The sequence below is a fragment of the Moschus berezovskii genome, chromosome 2 (assembly GCF_049115385.1).
Source record: "Moschus berezovskii isolate FMDL1 chromosome 2, NW_MosBer_1.0, whole genome shotgun sequence".
Classification (NCBI taxonomy): domain Eukaryota; kingdom Metazoa; phylum Chordata; class Mammalia; order Artiodactyla; family Moschidae; genus Moschus; species Moschus berezovskii.
The window spans coordinates 16,823,979-16,851,180 of record NC_142461.1 but is presented as its reverse complement, the minus strand read 5'-3'; the positions used below and the strand labels follow the sequence as shown (position 1 = coordinate 16,851,180).

At 50.2% G+C, this 27,202-nt stretch overlaps 1 protein-coding gene across 1 annotated transcript; it reads right to left on the bottom strand.

Moving 5' to 3' along the window:
* Positions 1-10,105: 10,105 nt before the first annotated feature.
* Positions 10,106-19,671, bottom strand: NMUR1 (neuromedin U receptor 1). The gene is made up of 4 exons (XM_088841837.1): positions 19,547-19,671; positions 16,115-17,000; positions 11,853-13,546; positions 10,106-11,292 (listed from the first exon to the last, which is right to left on the bottom strand). Exons 1-3 carry the CDS (start codon positions 19,547-19,549, stop codon positions 13,164-13,166), a joined length of 1,272 nt encoding a protein of 423 aa, XP_088697963.1. The 5' UTR covers positions 19,550-19,671; the 3' UTR covers positions 10,106-11,292; positions 11,853-13,163.
* Positions 19,672-27,202: the final 7,531 nt, after the last annotated feature.

Here is a 27,202-nt window from a genome sequence, read left to right as displayed (position 1 = left end):
AGCAGAACATTCTAGGGACCTAAATACCTGCCACAAGGATAAATATGGAAACATTATGTTTGGTGGGCATGCAAAATAATGGAATTTAAGGAAGCAATTTTAAGAATCATTAGACTGCCTTTCAAACCAGTATCTCTAGGTAATCACTATCACTTCAAAGAACACTTTTACCAAATAAATCGCACTTAGTCACAATGCATCATCCATTTTACATAACACTGATGCTCAATTTGCTAACATTTTGTTTGGAATTTTTGCATCTATGCTCCTAAGAAGTGGTCTCCAATTTTTAAAAAATGGCTTTGTTAGATTTTGGTACAGAGTTTACGGTGGGCTTGTGAAACTAGTTGAAGGTGCTCATAAAACCACTTTTTAAATTAAATAGTGCAGTTTAAGTGCTTTACTCTGGATTTTGACTGTTGAAATTAATGTGAGTTACTCTGCTCCACACTGTACATATAGATACTTCATCTCTACTGCCACTGTCCTTATCTTCTGACATCTCATCCTCCCCATCTTCTAGCTCCTTTGGGGAAAGGCTCATTTTCTTCAGTTTGACCTTCATCTGTGTTTCTGCTTAAAATGGACAAGACTATCAGGAATATCACAGGGCCTTCAACATTTCATGCTGTATACCTCTTGCCTCTAATATTTGCATTGTTTCCATTTGGAGTAAATCTGTGTTAGGCCTCACCCTAGTTATTTTCATTCGGAATCTTTTACTCACAACAGCTAATATCAAAATGCATTGCAAAGATTATTTTTGGTATATATAGGTTAGGTCTCCCAAACTTGCTCTCCTTTGCCACCATCTAGAAACGGAAACTCCTCAAGATAAAAAGGGAATTCCTCCCGTTTCCTCTCATTCTGCTCCCTTCACCACACGTTTTCAGACAACTTGGATGTTCTTAAAAATTTGTAACTTCACTACCGGCTGCTCAAATGGAAGCCCCCACAACGGAAAAAAATCAGTACCTACAATTCAAGTGCCTTTAACTTTCCAGACTGAGAACTCATTGTTAACTGGAGCAGCTTCCAGCAGAGCTCCCATCAAAATTAACAACATAAATAAAGGACTCTCAAGCCAGGACCCTTAACCATCACTTCCAAAATTAACCCGCACAGGGTAATCACAGACGCGTTCTCCTCGCCTTAAAATGATCGCCAATGTGGCCCCCCCCGCGCCCACTGAGCCCAGAGGGCTTCCAGGCGCGGCCAGCTGGGACTGCATGCCCCGGAAGAGGCTGCAGCACACCCCAGCTGCAGACGGGCCAAGGGAACACTCCCAGCCACCACTCCACACACTAGACCCTGGCGGCACACAGCCCGGAAGAGAATGGCGCCCTCGTGACTAGGCCTTGCCCAATCAGAGCCCGTACTGCCTTTAGGCCCCTCCTCAGCCGCCGTGGGAGGGGCGGTCGGCTAGCGAGACGGGGGGCGGGGTCACCAGCCGTGGGGGCAGCACGTACTGCGCCTGCGCGCAGGGTGGCCTTATGGTTTTGGCGGGCCCTTTGATGCTGAAGCTGAAACTGCAATACTTTGGCCACCTCATGCGACGAGTTGACTCACTGGAAAAGTCTGATGCTGGGAAAGGTTGGGGGCGGGAGGAGAAGGGGACGACCGAGAATGAGATGGCTGGATGGCATCACCGACTCGATGGACATGAGTTTGAGTGAACTCCGGGAGTTGGTGATGGACAGGGAGGCCTGGCGTGCTGTGATTCATGGGGTCGCGGAGAGTCGGACACGACTGAGCGACTGAACTGAACTGAACTTACACCGGTGAAGGGTCGGTCGGTCTCCCGGCGTGAGCTCTAAGTTGCCGCCGCCGCCGCCCTGCGGGCGGCAGGGCGTGGGGTAAGCGGAGTAGAGTAGGCAAAGGTTCCCATACGTGCGGGGACCTGGTGAGCGGTCACAAGCTAGGCATTTACTATTGGTGGCGCTGTGGAAAGCAAACACGGATCATAGAAACAGCCACTCTTTGCGGGCTGGTGAGCAGCGGAGGTTCCAGGAGCTCACGTCCGTTCATCCGGTTAGGAAGCCACCTAGTCACTGCAGCGCGGTCGTATCATCCGCCATTTTCAAGCCTAGAAGGAGGCAGGGGCCTAACGCTAGGCGGAGTGGAGACGACAAACTGGGAGTCGGCTGCTTGACCTAGAGAGTTTCCCCTCGCTGCCCACCAGCGTCTGAGGCTGCCCTCAAAGCAGTTAGTGACTAACGTAACCAAAAGTAGGGTTCTGCTTGCTGCCCAAAAGCCAATGAAGATGCAAGGTTGGTGGAAAGAAAAGCTTGCTTTATTTTGGATGCTGGCAAGGCGGGGAAGAGGAGGAGGAAGATACCCATTCAAAGACTGACCGCCCCCCTAGCCCCCCGCACCGCACCCCACCCCCTCCCACCTCTCCAGGCACCTCCCCCTCACCACCCCCACTACCCCCCCCAAGCAGTCAGGGGGCAATAGGTTTTATAGACCAAGAGGGGGTTACACATAGAAACAGAGACAGTCATCTTCGAATGGGTTGTTGGTCTGACCGTGGTCATCTTCAGTGTTTTAAGTAGTCTTTAGTTCCAGGGTCAGTCTGTTAATATTTCAATGAAAGCAGTCCTTGAAATTGTGGCAGCTTATATCATGGGCACCATGTAGTTAACTTCTTCCACCTGGTGGGAGGGTTTCATTATTTATAAGATGGCACACAAGATGTGGCTCAAATATTAATCTATAGTCCTTGAGAAGGAGCTAAAGGTCCTTGACTTTGCTTAATGACTAAGCTATTATTATTTGGTCTCCTTGACTGTTTTCCTTTGTTCCTGCATTTTCTCACTTTTCTGATTAATGTTATTCTTTGTCTAAAGTTTTTCCACAGACAAAAGGCAGGCAGACGACATGGAGGGCAAGGACCATAGTGTGCTGCTCTGTTTTAGTAACGATCACAGCTAAAACAGTAATACCTGTATGTGTGCCAGGCATTGTACTGGTTGCTTTTCATATAGTTTATCATGGGCTTTTCAAAACAAATCTGTGACTCAGAATCTTCAGTTCAGTTCAGTCGTGTCCTACTCTTTGTAACCCCATGAACCACAGCACTCCAGGCCTCCCTGTCCACCATCACCAACTCCCGGAGTCCACCCAAACCCATGTCCATTGAGACGGTGATGCCATCCAACCATCTCATCCTCTGTCATCCCCTTCTCCTCCTGCCCTAAATCTTTCCTAGCATCAGGATCTTTTCAAATGAGTCAGCTCTTCGCATCAGGTGGCCAAAGTATTAGAGTTGGTTTCATTTTACATTTAGGGAAATTGAGGCACACAGAGGTTAAGGAACTCATCCAAGGCCATTGATTTACATCCTCAGTTGCTTAATATGATCTCCTAGTTTCTTTAAGCCATCTTGAATATGTGCTTTCTCAACCATCATTTGCACCATTAGGCCCTGTAGTAACAGATGAAAATTTTAGGAATTATACCCACATTGGGATTTTAAAAAGAGAACCTTGAGTCGTGTGTGTGTTTTGGGGAGTGAGAAAGCATGGCCCTGGCTAAGGGGCCCTGCCCTTGTCCTAGCTTCAGAAAGTCCCAAATTAGGGGGAAAAGAAGAGTAAGAAAGACTTGCCTACATATTTTAGATTTGGTACTTGACTTAGTGACTAAACAACAACAACTTGACTGAAGATGGTAAAAGAATGTTGACCAATAGTATTTATCTCTGAAATGCAAGATATTTCAAGTAAGTCAAGGTCAAACTAACAGACTAAAGGAAGAAAATACCATATTATTTTAGATAAACCGTATGTGTGAAAATGTAAGATAAACATTTGGTGGCAAAAAATTAAGCATTCTTATTAAAATCCATGATCAGTTCAGTTGCTCAGTCGTGTCCAACTCTTTGTGACCCCTTGGACTGCAGCACAATAGGCTTCCCTGTCCATTACCAACTCCCCGAGCTTACTCAAACTAATGTCCATTGAGTCAGTGATGCTATCCAACCATCTCAACTTCTGTCATCCCCTTCTCCTGCCTTCAGTCTTTCCCAGCATCAAGGTCTTTTCCAAGGAATCAATTCTTCGCATCAGGTGGCCAAAGTCCTGGAGTTTCAGCTTCAACATCAGTCCTTCCAATGAATATTCAGGACTGATTTCCTTTAGGATGAACTGGTTGGATCTCCTTGTAGTCCAAGGGACTCTCAAAAATCTTCTCCAACACCACAGTTCAAAAGCATCAATTCTTTGGTGCTCAGCTTTCTTTGTGATCCAACTCTCACATCCATACATGACTACTGGAAAAACCATAGCTTTGGCTAGACAGACCTTTGTTGACAAAGTAATGTCTTTGCTTTTCAATATGCTGTCTAGGTTGGTTATAGCTTTTCTTCCAAGGAGCAAGTGTCTTTTAATTTCATGGCTGCAGTCACCATCTGCAGTGATTTTGAAGCCCAAAAAAAACAAAGTCTCTCACTATTTCCTTTGTTTCCCCGTCTATTTGCCATGAAGTGATGGGACTGGATGCCATGATCTTAGTTTTCTGAATGTTGAGTTTTAAGCCACACTTTTTCACTCTCCTCTTTCACTTTAATCAAGAGGCTTTTTAGTTCCTCTTCACTTTCTTTTTTTTTTTTTTAATTTTAAAATACCGATTTATTGGTAAAGTAGGTCCAGTGAAAAAATGGGCTTTCTCAGATCTTCACAAATATCCAACAGGTCTGCCACGAGTAGATCTCTAAACTTGGCCTTGTGTTTTTTTAGTCAGCCTGCCGGCGGGCACTGTACAAATTAATTAGGAGACAAGTCCAAGCAGTGAGGCCTCCGCTGCTGCGGCCATCCTCCTCTCCCAGGCCTGGGCCCTAGCCAGCCCTCCGCCTCCACTCCTCTTCACTTTCTGCCATAAGGGTAGTGTCATCTGCCTAAGAACTTGGGATGTGGGTGTCACTCAAGACACAGCAAAATTATGACGGGGCAAAAAAATTTATGATGGATTTGGTCACATTACAGTTCAAAACTTTGGATGCAAAACAATTTAAAATATAAGGAACAAAATGGGAAGCAATACTTGTAACATAATAAAAATTGAGTATCAGAATATGACAAAACTATGGGCTTCCCAGGTGGCTCAGTGGTAGAGAATCTGCCTGCCAAACAGGAGACGCTGGTTTGATTCTTGAGTTAGGAAGATCCCCTGGAGAAGTAAATGGCAAACCACTTCAGAATTTCTGCCTGGGAAATCCCATGGACAGAAGATCCTGGCAGGTTACAGTCCATGGGGTCACAAAGAGTTGGATACAACTGAGCAACTAAACAACAACAGATGAAAAACTATAATGAGAAAAAGGCAAGGAAATAATGGGCAAAGGATATGAAAAGTAGCTTTCAGAAGAAATGTAGGTAGTATAAAAAGAATGAAGAGGTACACCCACCAGGAAAACACATCATTTAAAACAATTATATGATACCATTTTATCCATCAAATTAACAGAAATTAAAAATCAACAGGTGTTTAAGGATTGTGGGAAAATTGGTGTGAAGGCAAGTTGTTACTGTAAGAGGAGGAAAAATAGCTATCTATCAAAATTTTTTGCTAGGACCCTGTAACAAAATGCAGATTGATAAGATAAAAGAATACAGAGTTATTTAAGTTTGATGTGACCAGGAGCCTTTATCATGAAATGACCTGAAGAATTGGTTAAGCCTGAGTGTTTTGCTATGTTTGATGAAGAGTGGAGGGAATGACAAAATGTGATAGGATGGAAAGGAGTGTAAGTGTGTAACTCAGATTCCTCTTGTGTTCCTCCATCTTGGAGAAAACATACTCCTTCCCTCTGGGCAGAGGGAGGGCACCTCTCATGTGAGGGTTTTATGACCTGCTTCAGGGGAAGGTCAGGGAGTCCTTTCTGCACCTGCTGTTTTTCCAGTTCAGTTGGCTTAAAATATTCAGCATGCCAAGGTGCTTATTTTGGGATAGAATATCCTGAATCCCTTCATTACAAACACCTGGAGAAAAATTTGGCGATTTCTTGTTAAGGTAAAAATTCTCCTTCCTTAAATTTAGGAATTCCACTTTTCTCTCCTAGAAAGACGGGATCACACTGAGGAAAACACAAAGTGAGTCTTTATTGCAAGTTTAAAGTTTATTGTGGGGAATTCCTGGTGGTCCAGTGACTAAGACTCCGTCCTCCCAATGCAGATGGCCTTGGTTTGATTCCTGGTCGGGGAACGAGATCCTCCATGCCACAACTTGAGTCCATATGCTGCAGCTAAGACCAGGCACAGCCAAATGCATTTTTCAAACAAAATCGCATGGACGTTTTCAAACATACATTATTCAGTAGACTATATAATGAATCCCCTTTTACCCATCACCTCAATCACCAATATTTTTGCCGTTCTTTTTTCAGCTACTCCCTGCCCCACTTTTTCCCTCTCCTTTTTTAATTTTTTTGGCTTGAGTATTTTAATATGAATTCCAGGCATCCTATTATTTCGCCTATAAACACTTTATTAAATACTGCCACATGCTGCCAGGATTACTCCAGTATTCTTGCCTGGGAAATCCCATGGACAGAGGAACCTGGGGTGCTGCAGTCCATGGGGGTCACAAAGAGTTGGACACGACTAAGCAACTAAACGACAACAATAGCAATATCTAGTCTGTGTTCAGCTTTCTGTCTCAGAAGTGCCTTTCAACCATTGGCATGTTTGCATTAGGATTCAAACATTTCCACACATTACATTTGGTTGATACGTCTTTTCTTATTCTGTAATAGAAACTCCCTTTTATTTTATCTTTGGGTCTTCGTTGCTGCAAGTGGGGGCTACTCTTCATTGCAGCGTACGGGCTTCTTGAGGTGGTTTCTCCTGTTGTGGAGCACACGCTCCGGGCGTGTGGGCTTCAGTAGTTGTGCACAGACCTAGTTGCTCCATGGTATGTGCAGTCCTCCTGGACCAGGGATCAAACCCATGTTTCCTGCATTGGCAGGCAGATTCCTATCCACTATACCACTGGGGAAGTCCCAGAAACTCCCTTTTAAAGACCATTTATTTGTTGAAGAAACCAAGGCTTCTTCAAATTCTTACAGAATTTGTCCTTATACTGGATTTGGCCTGCATCGTTGAGGTGTCTTGAGCAGACTCCACCATCCTCAGGAGTCTTGGAAACTGCCAGATATATCTTCCAGCTTCCTTTCATTCAGCTTCGGTGGGGTGAGGGGGAGGAGTTGTTGTTTTGTTTTTTTTTTTTTGCAAGACTTAGGGTTGGTGTACTTCTTTTTCATCCCTCTAGGAGGCACTTAACATCTGGTTAAGTGACCACTTCTAGTGATGGTAACACTGTTTAGGCAGTTTGGGCTTAGGGTTGGTGTACTTCTTTTTCATCCCTCTAGGAGGCACTTAACATCTGGTTAAGTGACCACTTCTAGTGATGGTAACACTGTTTAGGCAGTTTGGGCATTGTCAGCTTCATCTATCCATCATAACCATGGAGCTTCTACCAGATGGTTCTAAGGCAGTTCTCATATAAAGCAAATGATTGAAAACAATCTTTTGGGTTGGCCAAAATGTTCCTTAGGTTTTTCCGTAAAATCCTATGGTAAAACCCCAAGGAACATTTTGGCCAACCCAATATTATTCATTGACGAGGGAGAGTATATGTGCGGAAAATGACAGAGATCAAATTGCAAAATGTTAATAGTGATTAATTTAGTTGTGGGGAATAGAATTATTTGTGTAATTCATTTTTTCCCCAAATTTAATAAAATGGGAACAAAACATAACCCTGCCTGTGCCTGAAGGCCAGACAGACAAGGGAACAGACTGGAGGGAAGGTTTCAAGTCCAAATTCCAGGAAGAGCAGCCAGGGAGAGTTCAGAGAATGAGAGCAAAGAACTTGGACTGCAGTCAGCTTTGCTATTGTTTTTGCCTGTCCAGTGTCCATTCCTCCCCCTGTTCCATTTAGGGTCCCCCCTCCTCCCATGAATTCAGTTTTGGTGGAACTGTCACTGGAGATGCTCCACCCTTTCCCAGCCATAGTTTAGGGGCCAGTCAGCCCCCTTCTCCCATGACTTTTGAGCACTGAGCAGCTTCATCTCCTCCTGGAAGCCCTCCCTCCACTGGGGCAGGTGCCTGTCTTCTGTGCCCCCAGAGTTCCAGCTGTCAGAACTTGTATTCCAGTGCCTGTATGCCCACCTCCACCCCAGCCTTATGCAGTGCCTGGCACATGGTACTCAGTACTTAGCTGAATGAATGAGGCCCACATTGCTAAGAGCTGATGAAGGTACTTGAATGTCAGATTAAAAGATCCCAGGTAGGGACTTCCCTGACTCTGAGCTTCCAATGCAGGGGATGCAAGTTTGATTCCTGGTTGGGGAACTAAGATCCCACATGCTACAAGGCATGGCCATAAAAACCAAAAATTAAAACCAAATGAAGATCCCAGGTGCTCTTGTAGATGTTCCAGAAAATGCGGCAGCAGTTTCCTGGCCCTCCAATCTAGTCCTAGCTTGTGACCACCTCTCCGGAGTCAGGGAACTCTTAGCCAGCCAAGTACAGCCTTCCCTGAATCCCCACTGTCCCCCAGTTGGGCCGTGGCCTCTCTTCCTGAGCAGCCCCCCAACTGTCCCCCTCTGCCTGTGCAGAAGCTTGAAAGAAGGTGAAGCTGAGCTGTTGCACTTAAAGAGGCCACACACAGGGACATGGAGTAACTGCCATCCGCAAACTAAACCTCGTACACTTACAGACCTGGACACCGGAAGGATACAGCAATCAGTGTTGGCCTCTGAGTCTCTTATATGTGTGCAGGCAGGTTGCACACCGTTTCTTTGAAATGTGAGTATCTTCCAATCCAAACGGACTTTGGCCTAAGGCCGGATTGACTTTTTAAAATTAATTAATTAGACTGCACTGGGTCTTAGTTGAGGTACATGGAATCTTTGATTGCGGCATGCAGGATCTTTAGTTGTGGCATGTGGAACCTTGTTCCCTGACCAGGGATTGAACCCAGGCCCCCTGCCTGGGGAGCAAGGAGTCTTGGCCACTGGACCACCAACCGCGGAAGTCCCCAGTCTGACTTTTGAGTCAGGATTCAAACCCAGGCAGCCTGACCAGAGTCCTTGCTCACCATCTAAACCCTATTGCTTCGTCAGAAGAAGCATACTACAGTGCTTAGAAAATGTAAATGTGTTTATAGGATCAAATTCCTTAAGCCTGTCCTCATCGTGCTTGCCTCTTAAAAAAAAAAAGTGTTTTAAAAACAGACAGAGAAGGAGAATGATTAAGTATTACAGACTGCAGTTTGAGGTTTTAGAACAATCAACGATAATATCTGCTTATCTTAAGAATATGTAAGGACAACCACTAGTAGAACGAACAGAATCTGTACCCTTCACAGCAGGGGGTGGATGGATCTGTTAAGGATCTTGGTTACAAACAATGGCAAACAACTCTGACCAACTTAAGCAGAAAAGGAATTTATTGAAAGGCTCTTGGGAGCTCATGACAACAGCTCTTGGAAAACCTGGCAGAGCAAATGGGCAGAAGCCAAGGCAGGCTGGGCAACGGGAGCCCCAGGGGCAGCCTAGATGGGATGCTGCTATTAGTGCTGCTGCCCTGTGGTCGTGGGTCTGAGCGTCACCTGCTCCCGATGTGGGACCATCCAGCTGCCTGAGTGCAAGTCACGGGCCACAGTGATGTCAGTGACGCCGGTCCAGAACACTTTCAGTTTCTGTATTAATAGCAGGAGCCTGGGCTTGGTCTCCCACCAAGAGTCACACACTGAGGGATTCCCCTCAAATGAGTTGATAATGCAAAAACTAGGAAGCCTTCCAAGAAGGCAGCTCCTCTCTACAGGGAAGACTTGGGACAAAGAATGCCTGGTAGATCTGTTAGAAGACAAGAATGAGGAAGAAGGAGACACTGAGAAGTGTATGAAATGAGATGGGGTCCCGGACATGAGGACTCATTTGGAAATGCCATCCGTCTACAGAAGAGCGGATGTGAGTGCTGCATACTTTATATTTCCTGAGCAGATACGTTAACAAAAGGAAGGGTGGGCAAATGCAGCTTTGTTTATTGATGACACCCATCTTGGTGAGTTCCCAAAGAAAATAAAACTTTTTTTCTGAGAAGGAAAGGGTTGATCACCTCGGCCTTCAGAAATACTTGCAGAGAGGGTTGTGTGTGATGGACCATGGGATCTAGGACCCTCAGAAAGGAAGTGAAGAGCAGAGGCAACTGATGGACTGGGAGAAAGAAGAGCAGCTGAGAACCAGGAAGGTTAGACGTGTTTAAAGAATAAGTATCACTTATAGAGCCACAGAGCTGGAAGGAAGCAATCTTGGTCAAGCGCTCCCATTTCCAGAAATGGAAATGCTCCTGGAGGTCCTGGGAGTGAGGAGGTGACCACGGAACCAAAAGGCCGGGGTGGAGAAGAGTGTCCAGAGCTGTAGGAAAGACCAGGAGCGGACACTAGGGTCACAGTGGGCTGTCCACGTGGGCTTCAGCATCACCCAGGATCACGGCAGGAGAGGAGGAGATGGGAAGCAGAGAGGGCCCAGCCTCTTGAACAAGGAGGAGGAGGGATGCGTATGACTGTAGCCAGGGCAGGAGGTGACTCGAGCCCCAGAGGAGCCAGCACTCCTGCCCAGGGAGTAGCACTGGGCACTTGGCAATGCTGTCGCGCACCCCACCTCCCCTACCACCCTGACCGTGCAGAAGAGCAGAGCAAGCTGCAGAAGACGCTGCATCCAGGAGAGACTGGGATCTTGCTGACTGGCCTTTCCGCCTCCACTCGTTTCTCAAGGACTGAGCCCAGAGCTGCTGTTTCCACTTTCCATGGTAACCAGCGACTCATGACAAATGGGACCTACCCACTGACGTGCTATGGAGACACTTGAGAGACATACATTGAATTTACACTAAGAGCCCAGGTCTTCTGATAACTCACCTCCCCTGCGTTCCCCCATCTGCCCAGGGCTTCTCTGCCCATAGTTGGCCCTTCACAAATACTGACCAAAGCCTCAGGAGCACGTCAGCTCTGACCATCACTTAAGAGAGGCTCCAGGGAGTCCAGTTAGTCTATGGGAACAACAGCAGGCTCCAGCCTGAAGTCTGGCGTCGGCCGCCTCCCCCGGCGCCACCCCAAGGCCTCCAGGGAGCTCATTTCAGAGACCACATTGGGTCCTCATGGCTCTGCACAGCCTCTTCACAAACTCCCTTCTCAAATTTGCCCATCCTGTCTTATATATGGTGGTTACCTCTGGAGAGTAAAGCTACAGGTGACTTTTTTTTTCTTTTCCTGCAGGCTTAATCCTTCCTTAAAAAAAAAAAAAAAAAAACTGTAGTAAAATACATGTACAATTTACCATCTTAACCATTTAAGTGTATAATTTAATTCAATATTATTCAAGTATATTCACATTTGTTTGCAACCAATCTCCAGAACTTCCAAACTGAAACCCTGTACCCATTAAACAACTATTTCCCCCTTCCCCCATCCCCTAGCAAGGGGTTTTTAATTACTTTAAATTGCTTTCATTTTCACTCATTTGTAATTTCCAATTTTCTAAAATGAGTGTTGTTTTTACAATTGAATTTCAGAAACCCCGAAACATTTTGTACAATCTCCTCCACTTTTCAGTCAGGGGGCCGGGGGCCTGAGCTGGGGAGAGTCTGCAGGGAGAGCCCCATAGCCACCTAGGGGTCCTACAGCCCCTCGTCAGGGAGGCCAGGGTTCCTTCTGCTGCAGTCCCCCCTCAGGAGGAGAACGGGCCGGGCACTGTAGCAGGACAAGTTCTGACCATGAACTGAGTCCTGGCTGAGCACCGAGCTATCTATCCATGGGGATTCAGGATGGAGCTTCATTTCAGGACTTACCCATCTCTATTCTCAACTCCGGGCTTTCGTAGTGGCTCGACAGGAAAGAATTTGCCTGCAGTGCAGGAGATGCAGGAGACACTGGTTCGATCCCTGTGTCGGGAAGATCCCCTGGAGGAGGGCATGGCAACCCACTCCAGTATTCTTGCCTGGAGAATCCCATGAACAGAAGAGCTTGGTGGGCTACAGTCTATGGGGTCTCAAAGAGTCAGATACGACTCAGCATGCATGCACCCTCTTCTCAGTTCACTGAGCCCCAAACAGTCCTCACGGGGCACCCTTTGTCCTTGGGTGGCCCATGTCTCTTGTACCCAGAGACTCTCTGGCCAGTCAAGTCCAATGCTCTGCTCATCTCAGGCCCCCAAGCCAGCATGTGAGGAGGTGAGAATGGAGGCAGGCAGGGGCCTCTGCCCACACACATGGTCCCTTAGTCGGTGCCAAGTTTCACTTTCTCTGGGACAATCAGAGAATGTTCTTTGGGTGGTTCTGGAGGAGGTGGGATGGGGAGCTTGTAGGGGTCAGGGCAGGAGTAAGGTTGAAGGTAGTGAGGGTGTGAAGGGTAATTTCCTCCTTGTTAATCTGAGGGTATCTGTTACCAGCAGTGACTTCTGCACCCACACAGAAAACCAGCTGAAGTGGCAAAGTGCGATGCTCCAGAGAGTCAGGACCTCTTTTGTTTTGCAAATAAGGGACCCAGGCATGTAAGGAGAGGCAATTTGCTTGATGCTGGGCGGGGGGCGGGGGTGGGGGACAGCAGGGGGAGGGGGGTTTGCGCAGGAGGTGGCAGCACAGCTGAGATTGGAAGCAGGTCCCCTGGATCCCAGGCACACCTCCACCTAGTGGCTCCCCCAGGTGGAAACCCCAGAGCAGAATAAGTCAACTGGGGGCCGGGGAGGGGTTGGGTCAGAGGAAGGTCCCCGGTTCCCAGGTGCACCAAGAGCTAGAGGGCCAGAGTGGACCAGATCCGGAAGCTCAGCAAGAAAAGGAAAGGAAGGGCCGCCCCGGAAACACTTCAGAAACTGGGGGTGGGTGGGGGAAACCCCAGATGGAGTCTTGCCGTGCCCAGTTAACCAGCCATGATGTTCCTACCAGGGTAGGGCTGTACCAGGAGACCTGGGGGCCTGGAGAGCAGACAGCAACCTTATAATCCTTCCAATACATGGGTGGGGATAGTTGTCAGGTGACAGAGTTACTAGGTTGAAGTGGGGAAGGGGGACAGAGGATAGCCTGCAGAAGAGGCAGGTGTGGCCCCCCAAAGCTGGGTGTGACCTTCTGGCCCCTTGGGGTGAAGCGTGAGGCATGAGGCTCCTCTCAGGAGGGGTGCGTCCTTTGCTGGCCCCCTGGGCCACCGTTCTCAGCCAGAGGCTGGGCCTGGCTGCCCAGGGAGCCCGTGTCACCCAGGGTGCTGCCCGCGGTCGCTCTGCTGAGGCTGTAGGAGCTGTGGCGGGCTCTGTGGCCGCCGCACTGGGTCCCCGGGCACAGGGCCTCCCGGAAGGCATCCCGGAAGCGGGTGGACATGAGGCTGTAGAGCACGGGGTTGGCGGCCGAGCTGAGGTAGAAGAAGACTCCGGACACGACGTGCACGTACTGGAAGGCCAGGAGCAAGCCCTCGGTCCAGCGGGACACGAAGCTCCACATGAGGCGGTCGACGTGGAACGGGGCCCAGCAGACCCCAAACACCACAACCAGCACAACTGTGGGCAGAGAGGCGGCCAGTTCTCATTCGCGCCACTCCCACAGGCCACCCCCGCCCACGGTCCAGCTGGAAGCTTCTGGAAGTCTGTCTGCCCTGGCCGCACCCCTTTAGGAGAGGCTGCTCTCACGCCACTGCCGCTGACTGACCAGTGGGCTGTGCCCCGGGCCAGCTGTGGACACCCGAGCCAAGCCTGGCCTGGTCCGGTTCTCTCACCATGGACCTGGAACTGAGTGTGTGACACAGTGCGGCTAAGGACCCCTCTGGTGACACTCGGGGGCCATGCCTGCCAATGCATAAGCAGGGAGAAGCAGGAGAATGGCGCCTGTGGTCAGAGGACAGTAGACGGGGAGGTCATGGAGGGAAAGGGAGATGAACACCGGCCCCCCCCACACACCCACACACACACACACTTGCCTGCCTTGGCCCTAGAAGCCTTCGAAGCCCCAGCCCCCAGCTCTCTTGGGCTCAGCTCAATATCCTTCCTGCACGAACTCCCCTTTCTTTGAAAGGTCCCATCCCACCCCCAGAAAAAAGGCAGGACAGGCCAACCAAGCCTTCACTCTTTCTCCGGAGCTTCCCTCCAGCCCTGGTTTTAACCTTGCCCTTTCTTGGATCTCTGCCATCAGATCCATTGATTTCTGTCCCTTGTTTCTCGTGTTTGCTTCTCCAACTCACAATTCTTCCCATGCAGTGTCTCCCCCCACTTATGGCCCAACATGGCCTTCCAATCAGAACATGGCTTACAACATCCCCAGCACGTGGTCTCGTGCATAGTAGGTCCTCAGAAAGTGAAGACAGGAGGCAGAGAAGAAAGCCGGAGCCCCAGGCCAGCAAGCAAGGCGGCATTAAGGAAACATCCCACTTTCCCTGGGCAAGAGCCACCCCAGAGGCAGAGACTCGGCCCCAGTGGGCAGGGAAGTTGGAGGCAGCAGGGGCAGGGGGTCTCTAGTGCAGGGGTGAGCGCAGAGCTCCAGGTCAGTCCCACCTTAGGGGGCGGCACAAGTGACCATGGGATCTGGGACACTGTTCTTGGGGGTGAGAGGAGTGAGTCCCACTCTGGACGTGGGGCAGTTCCCAGTTAGCTGGATAAAATCCCTTTGCTTTGACCAAGGCCTCACCAGCCCCAACCTGTCCTGGCCCACCCCCACCTACCTGATTCAGACCCTGTGGAATAGGGCAGGCTTAGCATCAGTTTGCCTGTTTTCCCCAGGACCACTGTTTATGAGAAAGTGCTAGGCCTAGGGCCATCAGATCATTATACAACTGTTAGATGGATTGACACCCACAACTTAGGGGGATGGTATTAGCTATTTGTTTAGGAGTCCTGTGTTATAGGAGTGTGCAGAAGCTGTCAGGTCCTGGAGGAGGGCGTGGCAACCCACTCCAGTACTCTTGCCTGGAGAATCCCATGGACAGAGGAGCCTGACAAGCGACAGTCCATAGAATCACACAGAGCTGGACACGATTGAAGCGACTTAGCATGCATAGGGCCACAGTAAGATCCAGAGTCTCAAGCCAGCTGAGTGTGCCCTAGCCAGCCCCAGCCCCCACTTTTGTCCTGATCACATAGACCCTCACAAACATGCCTCTAATGACCTCTTTTTTCTCTACTTTTTTTTTTGGCTGTACTGTGTGCCATGCGTGATCTTAGTTCCCAGACCAGGGGTCAAACTTGTGCTCCCAGCATTGGGAGTGCAGAGTCCTAACCACTGGACCACAGGGAAGTCCCACGACCTCTTTTAGATCATGGTCACTTGTGTGGTCCCCAATGAGCCACAGACATGGCATACAGGAACTTCATCACCTTACCTTTCCAGCACCCCCGTCCCCTTCTTTTGGGAATTTTGCTTCCCCCGGATCCCACCATGTGGATCTGTGGGGGCTGCTCACCTCAGCATCCTGCCACTCTGGCCCCATGGCAGGCCATGACCTAAGCCCACCAATGAGAATCCTTCCCTGGGATTTTTCAACTGCCACTAAGGGAAGAGGACAGTTAGTTCCTCAGGAAAGGGGAACTCTATGTCTGAGGTCATGCCCCCAGGCTGCTCAGGGAAGAACAGAACCAAGACATATTCGGGAGCAAAGATGAGAGACCTGGGGGGTCCAGAGCCCATGAACAGCTCGGCCATCCTGGAGCCCAGCTTCTGCCCTGTCTGCCTTTGGTCCCATGAGCCGGCTTCATGGAGATACCTGTGCGTTTGCACCATGCCCTGACCTTAAAACGGTCAAGACAGCAGCTCTGCTCTTGCTGTCTCAAGGTTCTTAATCATTTTTTTAACAAGGCACCCTGAATTTTCATTTTGCATCGGGCTCCACAGATTATGCAGCCGATCCTGCTATGAACCAGTCACATTTATCTTTGGTGTCAATTTCTCACGCGTTAATCTAAAGGAGTATGCACACATGCGCACGCGCACACGGGGGTGGGGGTGGGGTGGGGTTACGCCCCCTCACGCTAAGCCCCCATCATAAACCCAGACATTCAGCCCCTTCCCCCAGGCCCTGGAAACCCCCAGCTCCATGCCTGGTGCCTGGCTCAGTCCCCCTCCCTAGCGGCAACACTTACATAGCATCTTGGTCACCTGTGTCCGACCCCGATCCTGCAGCCCCTGGAGCCTGCGACTGTCGCTTGTCCTGCCCCTGCCCTTAGCCTCCTGCCTGAGGATGAGCTGCTTCTCACGCCGCAGCCGCAGGCCGATGAGCAGATAGAGCACGCTGATGGTGGCCATGGGCAGGCAGAAGAAGAGCAGCGCGGTGGCCTGCACCACCAGGTTGTAGATGGCTCTCGGGCGCACCAGGGTGCACACGGCCGAGCCGGGCACCGGGCCCCGGCAGGGCACATCTAGCTGCCGGATGCCGTGCAGGCTGGTGTTGGGCAGAGAGCAGAGCACGGCGAGGCCCCAGATGGCCGCGAGTACGCGGCGCACGTGGGCGTGCGTCACCACCGACCTGGCCCGCAGCGGGTGCACCACGGCCACGTAGCGCTCGACGCTCAGGGCGGTGACGTTGAGCACCGAGGCCAGGCAGACGGTCTCAAAGAGCAGCGTGCGGAAGTAGCAGCCGCCGGCGCCCAGCAAGAACGGGTAGTTGTTCTGCATCTCGTAGAGCTCCAAGGGCAGGCCCAGGAGCAGCACCAGCAGGTCCGACACGGCCAGGCTGAAGAGGTAGTAGTTGGTGGGCGTGCGCATGGCTCTGTGGCGCAGGATGACCGTGCAGGTCAGCGCGTTGCCCACCGCGCCCACCGCGAAGATCAGCAGGTAGGTGACACAGATGGGCACGAACAGCTCCGTCTGCTGGGGCCCCAGGTACTTGAACCTGAGCTCCTCATCCGTCAGGTTCAAGTCCTGGGGGTCAAAGGGCCCCAGAGCCCTGCTGCCATTGCAGGGCACCGGGCTCCTTGCACCCAGGGACCTGTCTCCAGGGAGGATGGAGCAGTTGAAACAGAGAGGAAACTGTGAAAAGGAAGAGAGAGACACCCAGAAAGTCACTCAGGGAACCTGGCTCTATCCTGATTCCAGCTAAAGGTGCCATTGACACCAAGAGGGCCATTATTTTTTGTGCCACTGAGAAAGGAAAACTCTGCCATCCATGGTAAGACCCATCACAATTTCTCCTTAAAAATGTACATTTTAGGGACTTCCCTGGTGATCCAATGGCTGACACTGTGCTCCCAATGCAGGCGGCCCAGGTTCCATCCCCGCTCAGGGAACTAGATTTTGTATGCAGCGACAAAAACCCTGGGTGCTGCACCTAAGACCCAACGCAGCCAAATCAATAAACATTTTAAAGAATTCCCCCAAAATATACATCTTAAAAATGATTTTTTAAAAAGTGGGACTTCAATTTTTTAAAGGTTTATTTATTTATTTTATTTTGTCCATGCTGGGTCTTCATTTCTGTGCAATGGGCTTTCTCTTAGTTTCAGGGAGCGGGAGCCCCTCTTTGTTGCGGTGAGAACAAAGAAGTAGCTCAGGCTTCTCACTGCAATGGCTTCTGTTGTTGCCGAGCACAGGCTTTAGGCGAGTGGGCTTCAGTAATTGTGTCTGGTAGGCTCAGTAGTTGTGGTGCATGGGCTTAGTTGCTCTGCAGCGTATGGGAACCTCCCAGACCAGGGGTCAGACCTGGGTCCCTTGCACTGGCAAGCAGCTTCTTAACCACTAGACAACCAGGGAAGCCCCGGGACTTCAATTTTTAATTTCACAAGCTACTGAAACCTTTGGTTAGTGATGGAAACTCTCAAGCATGCGCTATGCCATCAGCAGTCCCTTTCAGTCTCTCCCCTTCCAAGCCATGGACTTTGGGAGAGACACTCAATTTGGGCACCTGTAAAATGGGCACAGTGCACAGTATCACTTGGTCCTGAACAGCAAGGAAGGGTTCTGGAAACACCTGCTTGGATTCAAATCTAGCCTCACCAATTTTGAACTGTGGGACCATTTGCATGGTAACCTCTCTGTGGCTGTTCTCTTATTACAAGGATCCAGAAATTTAATCCATGAAAGGTATTAACGCACCGTCTGCCTGATACACAAAAGGGCCTGATTACATGACCTTGCTGGGAGGACTGGGTCACTGGGGATCAAGCAAGGGAGTGAAAGTCCCCAAACTACAATGCTGATCCAAAAGTTAGTGCTTACTTCTGTTTTCTCTTCCCTGAACTGTTTGAAGTCGAAGTATTTGATACCTTTGATGCTGCCAGTTCTGAGGTTCGCTCTCCTCCCTCTGGCTCCCCATCTCTTTGCCAGTCCACCAGAGAGAGTGGGGCTTCCCAGGTGGCACTAGTGGTAAAGAACCCTCTGCCACTGCAGGAGATATAGGAGACTCAGGTTCGATCCCTGGGTTGGGAAGATCCCCTGGAGAAGATAATGGCAACCCAGTCCAGTATTCTTGCCTGGGAAATCCCTTGGACAGAGGAACCTGGCAGGCTACAATCCACATGGTCTCACAGAGTCGGACACGACTGAAGTGACATAGTGCGCTCATAGAGTAGCTAAGGACCCTGGCTATGAAGCTAACAGACTGGCCTGGGGTCAAGTGCCAGGTCCGCCATCCTCTTCTGTGACAGGTCCTCACTCTGCCTCAGTCTCATCATCTGTAAAATGGGTGAGTAGATACAGCCTACCTCCCAGCTAGTTTCTGGGAAGAGTAAATGAGAGAATTAAGTTCTCAGGAATGTGCCTGATAAATTTCAGGTGCTCAACTCCAATGCATAGTGACATGATCCTTACTTCTCACCCAGCAAACGAAGGACAGTCTAAGGGACTTGGGGCAGGGGCTGAATGGGATTCCTCTGGTCCTATGGCTTGATGCGAAAGACTGGGAGCTGCCCACCTGAGCCTGTTCCTCAAACCGGCCGCCACCATCTCCTCTCCCTTTTGAGCAACCGCCGATTTCCGGCTTGGTTCCTGGATCCTCTCCCTGGATCCTCGCTCCAGCTCCATTTCCTCTCCTCAGATGCGGGTTCGGGGCTCCCCTTGCCCAAGTACCTGTGTACCCACCGTTCAACTTTCTTTTTCAGGTCCTTCTCTCCCCTAGATCCCAAGTATTCTTCATCCTGAGTATCTTCTCACCAAAGCCTCCACCCAGAAGCCTCCCCCAGCCTTCCTGCCTCTCTGACACCGAATCACCGCATTTTGGGATGGAGGGGCATCTTTCTCCCCTCAAAAGTTCCTCCCGCCCCTGCCGCCCCCGCCCTCCCTACCCGGGTTGCTGCGAGAGCTAAGCCGGGACAGCAGCGATGAGCTGGGAACGCGCAGGCGCCGACCCGGGTTCAAGAGAGAGAGACTCCTACGATCCCGGGGAAATGTCGCCGCACCAGAGCCCCCATGCCTCGCGGCGCGCAAGGCCGGCGGAAAGACAGATATACCCAAGGAGTCTGCGAGTCCTCCGGAGAGCGGGGTGGGGGCGGACGCGTCTCAACTGGCCCTGCGATCCCTACCGCTCTGGGGCGACCCTGCGGGCGCGCCCTCCCCGCCGCGCCCACATCCCGCGCACCTACCATGCCGCCTGCGCCCCGCGGGATCCCAGGGCCGGGAGCCCACGCGCCAAGCGCGGGCCGGGCGTCCTCGCACTGATCGACGGACGGCCGCGGCGCCAGAGCGGGCAGACTGGCCGTCTGCAGGAGGCCAGCCCGCTAGCAGCCTGCCGGTCGCCCCGCCCGTCGGGGGCCAGGGGCGCTCTGGCCCGGACAGCCAACAGGGGGCAGTGGCGTCCCTCAGCCCACCTTAGCCCCCCTCAACGGCTGAACCCGGACACCCTTATCTGGGGGCACCCGGACCCCCCAAACCGTAACGATTGTGTTTCCAAGTGTTTGATGGGGGGCGCTTCCAGGAACACCGGAACCCTCACAGCAACCCATTTTACAGATGAGCAAACTGAGCCTCAGAGAGATGCCACTGGAGTGATCAGGGTCTCACATCTCTGTCCCCGTGTTCCAGCGTGCTGACTCTTCGCATAACCCTTCTCATGGTGTCCCTCCAGATCCCACCTTCTCCAGCCCTGCCTTTCAAACTTACCCCCAAGGACATCCCACTAGCCCCTCCAAATCAACAAGCCCCAGAGGGTCTCATCACAGGCTCCTAGGCTTCACATGGGATTCCTCCCCTTCTGTCTATCTCAGTCCCTGGACAGCAGTCTCCACCCGCCCCCTCTTCAGCCCCTCTGCCTTCGGGTCCTCCAGCTCCTAAGTTCAGGTCCTGGCTGTGCCCCCTCTCCCAGCACTGTTGTAGGAACCTCCACTGTCCCTCTAGTGTGGCCTTCCACAGCCCAGCCATCTTCCTGAACCCCCCACAATGGCATTCCACTCCTTGAAAACCTTCTGTAGGGCCCAGCACTCCCTTCTGAATAAGAACACTGAAGTCTAGCCTGGTATTGGACCTCCCCACCCCTGCTTGCCTTCCTGGTCCCCCTACCCCGGCGCACCAGCCCACACCCCATCACCATATTCTCCCACCCCAGGTACCCCAGCTGGCTCTCAGCCACCCAGGTGTTCTGCCCGCTCCTCTCACCCTACCACAGGGTGTCCATAGGAGGAGAAAACTGTAGAGGGAAGAGCTGTGGATCCCGGGGTCTCCTCCTGCTCCCTCAAACTGCGCACTGGCAAACCCAGCAGGGAGCACCTTCCAGGCTCAGCCCCGCTCCTCCAGCCAGCTCCTTAGCTGAAGGAACTCGCTCGGGAGTTTAGCAACATGGATCTCACAGGCGGAAATGCTGGCTCCTGGGCCTCTTCCCAGGGTCTGATTTCCTTAGTCTGGGCGAGATCCAGAAATCCTCAGATTTGACCCAGAGGAACCCGGCCCCAGAACCACACTGTGAGAAGCACCGGGAAGGGTTAAGCACAAAGCCCCAGGCCACAGGAAGGCTGTGAACTGTGTGAGGGGAAGAGGCACAAAACCTCGGTACCATCCTTGCCACGACCCTGTGCCCGCCATGAGACACGACGGTGAAGATTTCGCACGGGGCTGGCACACGGCCAGCACTCAAGAATGTCGGTGGGATTTGAGTGGGATTATCTCTGCTTAATGACAACTGGAGGCAAGACGTTCTACCCTTAGACTCTCTCTGCCCCCACCTCCTCCCCATGAGTCACCGTCTGGCCTTGGATACTGGGAGTTAGACCCTGTCCCCAGGCTGTCTTCCCAGGAACTCCACACGTAAACACAGCCCCAGGCTCAGGGAGCTTTCGGGCAGCGAAGAGACACAGGGTCCCCGTGTCTCCCAGAGAAAGGATTCTGGCGTATCCCTGATAGTTAGCTACTCAGGCTCAGATGCGTGAGCCTGGCTGGTGCCTTCCAGATCGGGGCTGCGGTCACATAAGATGAGCAGTGAGGGGCAGAGGGCATCGCTGGGAACAGCCCACCATGGGATCACAGACAGCACTTAGCATGCGATGAGCTTTGTCGACCCCTACCCCCCTTACTAGAACACACACTCGCACACACGACTACAACCACTTCACTCAGATTCTGAGCAGCCTGAAACCCACTGTGGACCCTCTGGAGGTGCTCAGAGCCCAGAAAAGGATGGGGAAGGACCTTATCTCTGCCTTGCGTGCGTGCTCGCTAAGTCACTTGGTCATGTTTGACTCTGTGTGACCCCATGGAATTGAACACGCATCTCTTACGTCTACCTGCATTGGCAGGTGGGTTCTTCACCACTGTTGCCACCTGGGAAGCCCCATTTCCGCCTTAGAGAGGCAGAATGGCTCCCACCTATTAGGAATTCCTACAGCTGGCTGCGTCGTCCATAGCATTGTTGTTCAGTCCCTGAGTCATCTTCTCATTGCAGTGGCTTCTCTTGTTGCAGAGTAAAGGCCCTGGAGTCCTCAAGCTTCAGTAGCTGTGACTCTCAGGCTCTGCAGAATGTGGGAACTTTCTGGACCAGGGATCAAACCCTTGTCCCCTCCGTTGGCAGGTGGATGGTCCACCAGGGAAGTCTTTCCCTTTTAGCTTTTAATATTGGCACTATTTCACACTTACAGACAAGTTGAAAGAATAGAATCAAGAATTCCTATACACCCTCCACACTGATTCACCAAATGATAAAATTTTACATTTCTTGAATCCTTTTCTGTGTGTGTGTTTATGTGTGTCTGTGTACTTAGTCGTTCAGTCCTGTTTGACTCTTTGTAACCCCAGGGACTGTAGCCCGCCAGGCTCCTCTGTCCATGGGGATTCTCCAGACAAGAATACTGGAATGGGTTGCCATGTCTTTCTCCAGGAGATCCTCCCAACCCAGGGACTGAACCCAGGTCTCCCACATTGCAGATGGATTCTTTACCATCTGAGCCACCAGGGAAATCCTGTGTGTAAATGCGTGTGTGCAATTTTTCTGGACTGTATGAAAGTCAGTCACAAACCTTTGCCACTTCAGTTCTGGTTCAGTTTCAACATGTTCCATGAATATCAGTTCCATGGGACTATCTTCCCAGAGGCAGTGGCGTACCAAGCGGTGAGGATAGAGGGAACAGTCAGCCTGGCAGAAGTAATATCTTGCCACTCAGCATTGTGATTATAGAAAGCGGAACACTTCTGGTGTTCCTGGTCTGATAACCGCTTTACCTTTTTCCCCAATTATTGCCATTCCCAAGGCAGACTAGTAAATAGTCAAGTGCCAAGAACAGCAAAAATTAGGCTCGGGATGACAAAGGAAATAGCATTAAGTTGGAGAAAATAAATGAAAGAACCTGGAAGTAGTGAAAAAAATGACAATTGTTCATGCATGTGGGTGAATCTTTCTAAGTTCATCACAAGGTAAGTAAGAAGTACTGGGTGTAGCCACCAGCAGTTGTTAGACATGGGGCAGGGTACAGAACACAGGACGCTGAGAGCATGTGGTGGGGAGTTTGGCATCAGTGTGAATACAATTGTCACAAAGTTAAAGATGGCCAGGAGCCTGAGCACTTCAAGGCAGGATGCTGGAAGATTCTATGGCTGAAATTCTTTTTTTTTTTCTTAATGAAACAAAGCTTTAATTTTATTTTATATATTTATGCATAAAACTTCTAAGGAACTCTCTGAATCCAACAAAATGTTAACAGCACATCTAAAAATAAACCTCAGGTAGTCAACATCCACAAAATGTTGAAAACTGATTAAAATATATATATAACAGAGAGCTACAACTTCACTATGAGGCAGGCACGCAATTATTTGACTTGGACAGCACCGTCATTTACAGTTCTTCTTCAAAACTACAGTGAAGATTGACAGCAGTCAATGGTAAACTACTGCTCCAAGTCAAAATCTCTAAACAAATAAAAATACAATTTAAGGAGAAGGAAATGGCAACCCACTCCAGTATTCCCGCCAGGATAATCCCATGGACAGAGGAGCCTGGCGGGCCACAGTCCGTGGGGTCACAAAGAGTTGGACACGACTGAGTGACTTCACTTCACTTTAAAGATCAGGAACACAGATTCCTTTGCTTTTTCCATCAATGTCCTATACATAGAAGGTCTTGATATTTGTTGAATGATTTTTTAGGACATAATGTTTTTGTAAAGAATTCTATGAGGAACATTTTAATAAAGCAATCAAAATTTTAAAAAATAAATAAAAATAAATACAGTTTAAACCCCTCTCTTGGATTAACTGTGACTCGTGGTGGTGTCAGTACTGTACATTTTTTGGTAAAAATATAAATTCTTGTAGCAAGTGATGTGTGCCAGGTGAGGATCTTGGTTTGCAAATATCAAAACTGGCTCTGGCTAATTTAAGCAGGATTTCCTGAAGACCAGGTAGCTGGAGACCTCTTGTCTCCGTATGTCCTGTACCCTTCCCCATGCCTAGCTGAAAGGGCTGGTGGCGTGGCAACATGAGTCCCAGGCCGGGACCCTGTCCCTACTTCTTTGAGACACTTGATGGACCCCTGCCCAGGGTGACTCGCCGGATGCTGTGACGTTGGATCCTAACCCAGCACTCTCACTGTTTGGGAAGGGGAGCCTTCAGGCCCTCTGCAGTGGAGAAAGAAGGATTCCCCACGCAATGGGGTAGCCATAGCTCCTGGCAGACACAGCACAGGTTCCAAGCAACCAAACAAATCACACAAGTAAGGAAATGGCAACCCACTCCAGTACTCCTGCCAGGATAATCCCATGGACAGAGGAGCCTGGTGGGCTACAGTCCATGGGGCTGCAAAGAGTTGGAGGTGACTTAGCAACTGAACAACACATCTGTCAGCCAGGGCTTCCCAGGGAGCTCAAGAATATGCCTGCCAATGCAGGAGACTCAGGAGACTTGGGTTCGATCCCTGGGTTGGGAAGATCCCCTGGAGAAGGAAATAGCAACCCACTCCAGCATTCTTGCCTGAGAATCCCATGGACAGAAGAGCCTGGGGGGCTACAGTCCGTGGGGCTGCAAAGAGTCGGATACGACTGAGCGACTAACACTACTACTGCTCTCTGCCAGGCAGGGGTTCAAGGGCTCGTCAGATACACCAGCAGGAGAGGGAGGGGCTGGCAGCCCAGCAGAGCCTGATGCTGGGCGTGAGCAGCTTGTCCCAGCTTACAAGTGCTGACAAAACCTTTTTGGAAAACAATACCCAGGAGAACATGTGTCTGCCAAGAAGATAAAAAATTCCAATTATTTAAATAGGAAGGCCCAGGTCACACTCCTATTTGAGGGAAGCACATCTGGGAACTGAAAGTTTAACCATTTTTATTAGTCCATTTGGACTCAAAAACAGCAGACTTATAAACAGCCTGTCCTTAAGAAGAGAATGTCAGTTCTCCTCCCAGCTGCCTTGAGGTGGAGATTATAATGAATTGACTTTTAACACGTGGAAGAAGGGAGCCCACAATGTTGAATAACTTGCCCAAGGTCCCCCAGCTAAGTGCCGGAGCTGGGATTTGACTCTAAGTTTATGAGTAAAAACTTTCCCTTTTAGTCTACAGTTCTGAGTCTGGCTCTCCCGTTTTTAAGGCGGGTCAAACTTCAAGAGTCTAGGCTTTAAAAAAAAAAAGTTCATATATATATTTACCCGCTCAGAGACTAGATTTGTATAAACATGTCTGAAGTAGTTCCCCTCCTTTTTACAAAAATGTTTATTTATTTATTATTTATTTGGCCATGTCAGGCCTTAGTTGCAGCTCACTGGCTTCTCTGGTTATGGCATTAGTTGCCCCGCAGCATGTGGAATCTTCCGGGTGTGCCTGCTAAGTTGCTTCAGCCCTGTCCAGCTCTTTTCAACCCCATGGACTGGGGCTCACCAGGCTCCTGTGTCCATGGGATTCTCCAGGCAAGAATACTGGAGTGGGTAGCCATGCCCTCCTCCAGGGGATCTTCCCAAGCCAGGGACTGAACCCGTATCTCTTATGTCTCCTGCATTGGCAGGTGTTTCTTTACCACTAGTGCCACCCACAAAGTCCTGGCTCCCCTTCTGAAACCCGTTTGCTTTTCCCTCACTGGGCTACCGAGTTTTCTCCAAGAGCTACCTGGGTGCATCAGGGTTCTTTAAGGCTCTGAACTCCTTGGGGTGCCAGCTGCCATGGGCTAGCCTAGCACCCTCTAGCCCAGGGACAGTTGTTCCATGGGGACAAGCCAGGCCACTGAGTACCTTTCTCCAGAGTGTTGGTACCCAGTTCACTCTGGAACTTTTGGTAAAAATTCAAATGTTCCCTAGTTAGGGCTTGGTGCCTTCCAAGGGGTTAGAACGTGTGGTCCCAGCTCAGAGAGGCTATTAGGTGCATTTCCAGGGACACAAGTGTTATATCTTCATCCTTTGGCTGTTGGAGATATGATGCTTAGGCTCTCTGTGCCTCAGTTTCTTCATCTGTAAAATGGGAATGACAACAGACCTGCTTCATAAGGTTATTATGGAGATTAAATTAAATAAAGGATGCAGAGTCTCCGGGAAGGCACTCAGCCAGCATTTGATAACTGTTTTTCAAATAAATCAGGGTAGGTGCTTGTCCCAGAAACTTGGTACATTTTCTGAACACAAAGGAAGTGATTTTTAATATTTTTCTTCCAAGGCACTGAGAGAAAATAATAAAGAGGTTTCTCTCTTTGTTCCCTGGTGAAAGGGGCTCGTGGAGGGTGAAAGGGAAGGACACAGAAGCTACGGACTGGAGGCAGGCCCCATCGAGAGTCACTGTCCACCCTCAGGTGGTCTCTCTGGGATCCTGCCTTCCTGTGAAAGCTCTCAAGTTCCCAGAAATCTCCTAAGTGTGTTTGTGTGCACGCACTGTAAACAAGGACGGGAAGAGTGGGCTGCAGCCAGCAGGGCTTCATTAGGGCGTCACCACTTCAGTCAGGCTGGACCCCTGCCACAGGAAAGGCTTCCATCCCAACGGGGCCCCAAAGGACCCAGGAGGACCCCAGCCCCCACGCTGCACCAGCCCCCCAGCAGGAAGCGGGCAGGGCCTCCTCTGTAATGAGGAAGGGCGGCTGCAGCGAGGGTAAGGAGAGGCTGTGGACCAGCTCGGTGACCTTGGGTAAGTAAGTCCGTTTGCTCCGCCAACCTCAGTCACCTCGTCTGTAGAATGGGGACATGTATGGCCCTGGGGAATGAAGCAGACGGGATCCATCCCAGGCACTGAGCAGGACTCAATTCTGAAGCTGACCATAGTTATCTCCAGGGAGCAGATTAGGGTAATTGTTTTCCGATTAAAAGACTTTTTTTTCAGCAGTCAACATTCATTCATTCATCCTATAATAAAAAAATATATATAGATGTATTTCTCATTTTACTTTATTTTTTAAATATTTATTTATTCGGCTGCGTTAGGTCTTATTTTTGTTGTTCAGTTGCTAAGGCGTGTCTGACTCTTTTTGACCCCAGTGAACTGCAGCACACCAGACTTCCCTGTCCTTCATCATCTCCTGGGGTTTGCTCAAACTCTTGTCCATTGAGTCGGTGATGCCATCCAACAGTCTCATCCTCTGTCGTCCCCTTCTCCTCGTGTCCTCAACCTTTCCCAGCATCAGGGTCTTTTACAGTGAGTCAGTTCTTTGAAGCAGGTGGCCAAAGTATTGAAGCTTCAGCTTCAGCATCAGTCCTTCCAATGAAAATTCAGGGTTGATTTCCTTTAAGATTGACTGGTCTGATCTCCTTGAGGTCCAAGGGACTCTCAAGAGTCTTCTCCAGTACCACAGTTTGAAAGCATCAATTCTTCGGTGCTCAGCCTTCTTTACAGTCCAACTTTCACATCCAT